The sequence below is a fragment of the Hyperolius riggenbachi genome, chromosome 11, assembly GCF_040937935.1.
Source record: "Hyperolius riggenbachi isolate aHypRig1 chromosome 11, aHypRig1.pri, whole genome shotgun sequence".
NCBI lineage: Eukaryota > Metazoa > Chordata > Amphibia > Anura > Hyperoliidae > Hyperolius > Hyperolius riggenbachi.
This window is the reverse complement of record NC_090656.1, coordinates 192,303,411-192,313,033: the sequence shown is the minus strand read 5'-3', so window position 1 is coordinate 192,313,033 and position 9,623 is coordinate 192,303,411. Positions and strand designations below refer to the sequence as shown.

The following is a 9,623-nucleotide window of genomic DNA, read 5'->3' as shown; positions in this document are numbered from 1 at the left end:
ATTAATGCAATTCACACCATTTCTATTAGAACATGACCAGGTCGGATTTACAAAAGGACAACAAGCATCCGATGCTACCAGACGCATGGCCACAAGTTTAGGACACATTGAGCTCTGTCGGATGCCTTCACTGCTATTAACACTAGACACGGAGAAGGCGTTCGACAGAGTCCACTGGAAGTTTCTTGAGGCCACATTGAAAAAATTTGGTATATCTGGCACAATACTCTCAGCCATCATGGCCCTATATACTGCCCCATCTGCCCGAGTGAACGCAGCAGGTTTTATCTCTAAACCCCTTTGCATATCCAACGGGACTCGACAGGGTTGTCCTCTGTCCCCAATCATCTTTGTATTATTAATGGAGACTATTGCCCAAAGGATTCGAACTAACCCACTAATCTCAGGAGACACCATCAATGGCACAGAACATCTAATTAGTATGTTTGCAGTAGATGTGGCACTGCTGCTAACAAAGCCTGAGACTTCGCTTCCCCATCTCTTAAAAGACCTACAAAGCTTTTCTGAAGCGTCCTTATATAAACTCAACCAACAGAAATCATTTATCATGGGCCTCAACATCCATTCTACCACTGAAAGGTATCTCAAGGCAAAATATAAGTTTTCTTAGGCAGAGGGGGCCAGTATCATATCTTAGCATACACCTAACGAGAGTTTCATCAGACCTATTCAAATATAATTTATTCCTCTTATAGCAGACATACAAAAACAATGCTCAAATATGTCGAAATTTTGGCTGTCATGGTCAGGACGAATAGCGGCCTTTAAACTATTTCTCTTACCCAAAATACTTTATATTTTTTTGCACCTTACATATAATAGTACCATCTACTGGTTTTCTAATATCAAAAAGTGTATAAATAATTTTATATGGAATGGGAAGAAAATTCGGACTCCATTTCAAGTTATGGCTCTTGCTAAATTAGATGGGGGTATGGACTTACCTAACATTGAAATGTATTATTATGCATCAATGATATGGCTAGACAATGGTGGATCCAAGCCTTAGAAAAACCTTGGGTTAAACTTGAATTCCAACTCCTGTGAGTTAATTTTAGAGATCTATTAGTCAGTATAGCAACGGGAGCAAAACTTCCACAACTCATTTTTCATCTATACAAGCATTGTTAAACTCTTGGGAACACTTCACCAAACACCCTCCTCCTACCTCTAAAAACATTAATATACAGGCAGCCATTTCGGTCCTGGAACACTTAACACCTAACTTAGACCTGAGGACATGGAAAGCATCAGGAATCACACAATTATCTGACCTTTTTGCAGAGAACCATATCAAATCATTTGGGGACTTATCCCGCCAATATGGATTACCACAAACTCAATTACTCATGTACCACAGAATATTCCACTTAATCAAGTTCACCCAATTATCTCCCCTAGTTCTAAATCATAAAATTGTCACTATGCTAAACTATAAAGGGTACTTTAACCTCTTTCCGCCCGCGTCACGCCGATGGACCGCCTAACGCCAATTGGCGTAAAGTTATGGGGCTAGCTAATGCAGGAGCTAATGCATCTCCTGCTTGGGGGGCGGAGCTCCGCCCCGCCTTCAGTCTCCGAGCGGCTATTGCTATGTACAGCGCTGCTGCTGATCGTGTCACACAGCTGTCCCCCTGGGGGACAAGAGAGCAATCAGCTCTCATAGGCAGAAGCCTATGACAGCCGATCGCTGCAATTGGCTGGCTGTGGGGAGAGAGGGAGGGAGGGGAGATAATTAAAGAAAAAGGTTTTTTTTTTTAAAAAAAAAACAACGAACATAAATATTTATAAAAAAATAAAAATAAACATGGGGGTAGCGCCCAGACCCCACCAACAGAGATCTCTGTTGGTGGGGAGAAAAGGGGGGGGGTCACTTGTGTGCTGTATTGTGCGGCCCTGCAGCTTGGCCTTAAAGCTGCAGTGGCCAATTTTACAAACAATGGCCTGGTCACTTGGGGCTTTTAGCCCTGCAGTCCTCAAGAGGTTAAAGGAGGCATATCGATATGGTACAATACTTTAAGCGACCGCTGAATCTCACCCATCAATAGATAATCATTAGTCTGGTCCTCTGATCTGGGTAGCAGTATAATGGTAGAACAATTAATTATCGCAAGTAAATTAGTCTCTAAAATCTCTAAATGTAACTCACATTGGGAAATGACAAAAAAGATACTGTTTAGATGGTATATAACACCAAGGCAGATAGCTTCTTTCTCACCCAATTCATCTCCAATGTGTTGGAAATGCAGTAAAGACCAAGGAACGAATATTCATATGTTCTGGCAATGCCCGCTTGTTGCTTAAATATGGTCTAAAGTAGAACTGCATATAAGAATGAATTTCATCCCAAACTTCAAATTATATCCCAAATTAGCTCTACTTCTAATAGGGGCCTCAAATTTACCAGCTAAGGTACGCCCACTTATCTGCCATATTATTCTTAGTACTTTGCATATGATCATGGTGAATTGGAAGTCCATTGAGAAACTTTCACTTTCCCAAGTATTAGCCAATACTAACCTCAATCTTCTAATGGAAGAAAAAATTAGAAGGCCTCAAAATTAAAAACTTCTCTATTCCTAAAGCTTGATGACTTAAGTTACTCAGTTAATTGATGCTTCCATATTCTCAGGCCATCACATCTCCCAGTAGGTCAAACAATTCACAGACCATGTTTTGGTTCCTCCTCACTATATATATGTGATGTAGCATAAATCCTCCTTAAATTTCTCATTATGCTCCAATATTAGGTTCAAGAATACAATTTTGGGTTACTTCCTTTTGTAGACTAGATTTGTTTCCACTAAGACTATCCAGTCTAGTGTACTATTAAACTCACTGATCTTACTAAAATTAACATCATCAATAAAGGGGGATATTTCATCGCACTAAGTGACGTTCAATTAAACAGAGATTTGGGTATGATCTCCATTAGACCATAATAAGTTACATTGGAAAAGTCTAACAGAGGGCATATAGACCCACTGGATCTGTTAGGAAACTTCTCTATAGGACAATTCCTTCTCTGGTTACCTATAAGGTTTTGTAAACACCAGCTGAAGACCTGTTACAAGTTAGCATTAGGAAATGATGTTGTACCGGTTTATTTTATACATAATTTACTTGAAGCATGATATATTGTATGGTTTGTGTAACAGCTCCATGTATGTGTTGTATGACGGCTATATATTCAACAAAACTGTTACAGTTTGATTTCTTAAAATGCTTAAAATCAATAAAAAATTTTATGACGAAAAAAAAAGAAAATAAATTAAAACAGGAGCAGAGCACATTCAAAAATGGTTTATCTGCATCCCTGTAGAGGTGCAGGAGAAAGGCTGATACAAGAGATTTAGAGAGACTAGCGAAGGCATGCAGTCTAAAGGGAAGGTTTTTTTTTTGCGCTAGCCTAGTTTAGGGGACGCAGCATGAAACCTCCATAGTGAGCAGTTCTCCAATCGCAGCACCCTCTGCAGCACAAAGCGATTTGCTTGGCTGAATAGTGTGGACGCAGTTTACTACAACCCACCTGAAACCTAGGAGCTCGAGAAGGTGCTGCCTACCCAATCACGTTAGTGGAATTTCCCAATGCAGTTCCCTGCTGGGTCTCTTAAACTAGACTAGCGCATGTGGTTTTTTTTTTGTTTGTTTTACTCTTTTACACTGTCACATCACAGAAGCAGAAGATTCAGCTGGGACAGGCTGATGTGGGTTCCTCTCCACCTGCAGTTGCTGCTGACAAGGATCAGAGCGCAGCCCCCCCCCCCCCCCCCCCCCTGGCCTGTACACAGAAATGCTGAACACGAGAGCTCTGCACAAAGCACCAGCATCCTGCACTGCTGCACTCTTACCGAAGACTTCCGTAGGTAATTTCTCCTGCATGTGGGAAAGAGTAAATGGGGACAAAAAAAGTCTGAAATACCGCATTCGGTATATTGGCCCGAACGCAGGAACTTTACCGAACGGACCTTACTGAACTGAGGTCAATTATAAATTCTCCAACAGTGACACAAACAGCCATAAAAACCTTTAGTTCCCATACTTCCCTGCATTGAAAAACACAAATGTTTGTTTTAAAATACATTTTATTAAAAATATGTGCATGATCAGGATGCATTTTCTATTTACATATGTACACAGTTACAATGCAAACAATGGGGGCTGCTGTAATTATTTCCATCCTCATAGCGAGACTGATGCAGAGACCAGGAGATGCCGCCGCCTCCATCAGTGGAAGCATGTGTGTTATTCCACAGCCATGAGCCAGCCTGTCCCATCAGTGGTGATACATCTTCAGGAGGCAGCTCTGCAGGGTGCCCATGTATCTCTCCCAGAGAGCCAGCTGCCTGTAGAGCAACACAACATAATGAGTAATGACACTTATTAAATTACCTTCTGCTCATAGTGTCCTTATCTTATCTAAAATGGGAAGTTTATGTTATTTGCATTTTGAGATAAAGCTCGTTTCTGTAGCTTAAAAAAAAAAAAAGACTTCCCTCAATCCTGTTGGCACTGCAGTTCAGCAAAGGCACACAGACCAGGTGAAAAAAAAAAAAATAGGGGCCTACATATATATATTGGGCACTAAGCTGCAGTAGTGTCTGAATTGCACCAGAAACAAGCATGCAGCTAATCTTGTCAGATCTGAGAATAATGACAGACACACCTATCTGTATGCTTGTTCTAGGGCAAATGATCAGCAGGACAGCCAGGCAACTTGTATTGCTTAAAAGGAAATAAATATGGCAGCCTCCATATACCTCTCACTTTTGTTGTCCTATAAAGCTGTACTCGTTAGCAAAATACCACTATTCACATTTATGGGCATTTAAACCCCATAGTGCCAAGAGCACAAGATTAAAACAATTTCTTCAAATACCATTTCCAACGGAGGTTAAGCCCTGACTGAACCCCAAACCTTCATGCCTGCCAACCGCTTTCTGGTTTGAGGTGAAGGGAAGTAAGTGAGGTCCATATCTGGTTATAAGGTGTTCTATAGAGCCTAATGAGAAGGGGTGTAATTAAGACCTTACAAAATGTCAATGGTGCAACATGTAGTGTTCTGTTCCTGCTCTACAAACTACAAGCATTTATTGGAGGGAGTTGAGTATTTCAGATTGTCAGACCTGGCAATTTAGATTGTGGAATAAGGCAGCTGTAATCACATAATCAGAGATGGAGACAAGGAATATGAGAAGCCTACTAAACCGTTTGAAGCCAGGTGGCTATCATATAGTATGACAAAGTTGTTGCTGGGTTAAAGAGAAGCTGTCAGCCATACTATATCAGAAAAAAACACATATATAAGTAGATAAATACTTGCTCTACTTACATAACATATGTATTGTACTGTCCACGTTTAGATTTCAGTGAATTTTATAAAGGAAAAGCAGAGAATCCTATTCTAGACAGTTTCTATATTAACTGTGGCTATTTTGAAGCCAATTCTGATGTAATTTCCTCCCTTACTCTCCTCTGCCTGATTTGCCCGTCCTTCACTATAGAAAGTGCATTTCTCAGCATGAGAAATATTGGCCAATCAGAGAGGAACAGAGGTGTGGGAGGGGAAACCAGGAGGGAAAGAGGCTTCAGCCAATCAGGCTGCATTAGTTAAGTCTGAGGGGGAAGTAGAGCAGCAAAAAAGGACAACCCAGCATGCCCTGAAACTTCCTTTTTGTGTACCAAATTTTGTGTGTACCAAATAAGAGTCGGGTAAACTGGGGAATGATCATTTATCAACAAGAAAAGTAATAGTGATTTTAGCTTTTGGATTGCCTGGTTAGCACCCATATTACTTGTTTACCAGATAAAAATAAAGAATTGATTTTTGATTTTATGCCCGACAGTTACTCTTTAAAGTGTACTTGAGATGGTGGAACAAGTTCTATTTTACTTACCTAGGGCTTCTTCCAGCTCCCTGTAGCGTTAAAGGGCCCTCGGTTTCCTCCTGGTCGCCAACTGGACAGGCGGCAAAATACTGCGCATGCACAGCCCCGGGAATGCGCATCCTTCACCACGCTCCGGCCAGTAGCGTTCTGAGCATAATGTTACCAGCTATGGGAGTGGGATCAAGGAGTCGCGTGGCCGGGCCACACATGTGCAGTGGCCCACAAGATGCGTTCTTTTGAAGGGGGACCAAGCACAATGAGGGACCCATCTCAGGTTCACTTGAATGAATGCAGCACTGAAAGGCAAAAGCTGCTGGTCCTGAAGGGGTTATTGGAGAACAGCATGCAAAAACAAGCCTCCAGGCACTGCTAAATGTAAACAGGCAAGGCAGACTAAGCAGAAAATCTGAATGGGGGAAAGTGGTCAGAAACAGCACTGAATGCACAGTTGATTAACTTCAGAATGAAAAGCTGGGAAAAAGGTCAGAATTCATAATGGCTTAGAAAGCAATAAGGAAGCACAGCGTGTCAGGATGAAGACACAGAGAAGGGACAGAATGTTACAGAACGCAGCAGGGAGACCAATAAAACACTCACTTAAAGGCGTCAAGAGCCCGAGCAGATGCTGTGTACTGAGTCAGAAACAGTTGTACGTCCGAATGAGACCAGTTAGCAGCTTTACAAGGCTCAATAAACTGCAAGAGAAGAAGACGGAGGGAAAATTGGACTGGTTATTACCATGGTCACGTGTGTCATACACGACATTGTAAAATGCAGCAAATTAGTCAGGGTACCAACTTTTCCGGTAATTTCCTGGTTTCAACATCAGAAACACTTCCTACGTCTATATATAGGTATGTAACCCCACCCTCCCAGTGATGTCAACCCAGGCTTATTAGCTATGCACCCTTCTTCTCCCAGTGCACTCTGGGAGACCAGGTGTTTTTCTATTCAGCACAGAACACACAACACCCAATCATTCCTCAGCGATGCACCTGCCAGCACTAAGGATGACACTTCCTGTGATTAATGTCAGAATGTAAATCATGGAGAGGAAGGACTTTACAATGGGTAAATACTGACTAAACCATTTATAAATGACTATTGTAGAAAAATAAATAAATAATAATCGATGAGGGCTCGTTCACACTAGGGACGGTTTCTGCCTTTTTTTAAGCGCAGGTGATTTTTAAAATCGCCCACAATACGCTTGTGCAATGGATCTCTATGAGAAGGTTCATATCAGCGCGGTTCATGCGCTGTGCGTTCAGTAAAGCGGTGCCTGTACCATTTTTGGGGCGTTTTTTGCTATAATGGAAGGTATAGGAAGAGCGATAAATGCTCACAAAACCGTTTGATGCGGCAACTGCGTTTTTTAGAATAAATGCATTGGGCTTGATTTACTAAACTGTAATAACTCATATAACGGCCGTTTTCAAGTGCATTTTCACGTTTGCGTGCACAATCGCACATTTTCTTGCACAAACGATATCGTTTTCCCTCGAAAATTCAAGATGGCGCACAAAAATTTGCGATTGCGTGTAATAATGCACGATCACGCGCAAATGCGAGTTATCACTGTGAATCAAGCCCATTGTATTTATTCTTTTCCGGATCAGAGTTCACTTTCTGACCTGCGTCAGGGAGTGAATTACAAAACCACTCTGGAAAAGCGCTTAGAAAAGCACTTTTACCAGAAAAGCAGCGCGCAGTGGAGCGCTGGGAGGGGGGGGGGAGCGCGATTTTAGGTGTGAATGAGGCCTTACCGGTACTTCTACTTTACCAACTACAGCTAGTTTATTTATTGGGAGCTAATAACTTTTACAGTATTTGCTAGCATAGTTTCTAATTCTTAACTCAATGGAGATTTGCCTGTTAGGAGAGTTTCTAGAATAATCCTTGTCTTCTTCCTGGAGAAATGTGTTTTGTCAGAAACTCTCTCACGGTCCTAGCATTTGGGCCAAATACAATTCATTTCAGAAGTAAAACAAAAGGGGATGTTGCTAGGTGGGTGGGGGATTAAAAATAGAAGAAAAACCTATACACAATGGCTATTAGCCAAAACAGGTAAAAAAGGGTACCGGGTGGTCAAGGACATTTGGGCGCCGCCATGGGCCATAATGTGAAATACGGCTATAGCAGTGGTCAGTGAGTCATTTGGGCGCTGGCTAAAGATGGAGCCCAAATTACGATAAAAACAGCATAATTCAGCCGCCAGCAATAGCTGGAAACCAAATTGCATCTTACCCCCACTGTACGGTGCCTTGGAGGGGGGAATAGTAATGAACGGCACCGGGAAAGCTGTTTTTCGGCTTCACCCTGCGCCCACATTTCTCGGGGCACATTTTTACATGTGTACCTCTGTAAGTGCCCCATCTACACATGTTCTTAAAGAGGATCTGTAACATAAAAAGATCCCCTGGGGGGTACTCACCTCGGGTGGGGGAAGCCTCCGGATCCTAATGAGGCTTCCCACGCCGTCCTCCATCCGTCAGGGGTCTCGCTGCAGCCCTCCGTGGAGTCCGGGCAGCGGTGACGTCATTATTTACCTTCCTGGCTCCAGCGCAGGCGCTCTGACGGCTGTCGGCTCCGAACTACACGGAAATACCCGATCGCCGTCGGGTCTGCTCTACTGCGCAGGCGCAAGTTTCCGGCGCCTGCGCAGTAGAGCGGACCCGACTGAGATCGGGTATTTCCGTGTAGTTCGGAACGGAAAGCCTCCACAGCGCCCCCCGCTGGAGCCAGCAAAGGTAAATATTAAACTAACAGTCGGCACAGTCGCCGGCTGTTCGGAGGGCTGCGGAGAGACCCCCGTGGGACAGAGGACGGCGTGGGAAGCCTCATTAGGATCCGGAGGCTTCCCCCACCCGAGGTGAGTACCCCCCAGGGGATCTTTTTAATGTTACAGAGTCTCTTTAATGTGACTACAAACCAACAGAGATAAATGATATATAATATTCCTTTTGTTGATTAATTTTAAAGCATTCAGAGTAGGCTTTTAGCACAAGTCTGTTTCAAACTTTACACTTCCTATTGGGACAAAATTTTATTCTGTTTAAAAAGTTGTGTTTATGGGTCAGGAGGACGCCCCGGGTAAATATCAAATCTTTATTTTTCAAGATCTCTGGTTTACTTTAAAGAAAATGCGGGAGTGTGCACAGCTGGGCAGGCGCAACGAAGCGGCACTCGGCCAGAGTACCGAGCTGTCCAGCGGGGGACAGAAGCGGCCCAGGGAGATGGTCAGGGACAGAGTGGCCTTAAGGGGGCTGGATGAAGCCCCAGGTAAGTATAAAACCTGATACTGCTTTGGTCTCATGTACACTTTAAAGGTAGCCAATAAGTTGTATCATCCTGATACAAAATGTCTTGCCCTAACTGATGGCCAACACAGTAAAATACTAATTCTCCTTCTGATAGGTGAATCAAACGTGAAATCATGAAACACAGATCAACCAGAATTTTCATTACCTTCATACAGTAGAAAAATCTATGACAGGAAAGGTGTTCTAACCTTTTCCACAAGATCAATGAAGAAGTCTCGGACATCCTTATTATGGGTGAGGCTTGTTCCAATGTTCACTAAAGCCCGAGACAGTGTCTGTAGAGCAGACAGTATGACAGATTATTACCCATGTTTCAGCAGTGCTGACATTATACAGTGCTTTACAGAGCTTTCAGAACTAGTAACACCTCCCTCCACACCAGTGCTCCCCA

The 9,623-nt window shown here is 42.9% G+C and overlaps 1 protein-coding gene across 3 annotated transcripts in view; it reads right to left on the bottom strand.

Annotated features, from left to right (window-relative positions):
* Window positions 1-4,088: 4,088 nt before the first annotated feature.
* Window positions 4,089-9,623, bottom strand: part of FIBP (FGF1 intracellular binding protein) — a 28,715-nt gene continuing 23,180 nt past the window's right edge. For all 3 annotated transcript variants that reach the window (XM_068259663.1, XM_068259665.1, XM_068259664.1), the window contains exons 9-11: window positions 9,421-9,507; window positions 6,507-6,604; window positions 4,089-4,367 (exon numbers count right to left, since the gene is read on the bottom strand). In XM_068259663.1, coding sequence (XP_068115764.1) covers window positions 4,298-4,367; window positions 6,507-6,604; window positions 9,421-9,507 — 255 coding nt within the window. In that variant the 3' untranslated portion in view covers window positions 4,089-4,297. The remainder of the gene's footprint in view (window positions 4,368-6,506; window positions 6,605-9,420; window positions 9,508-9,623) is intronic.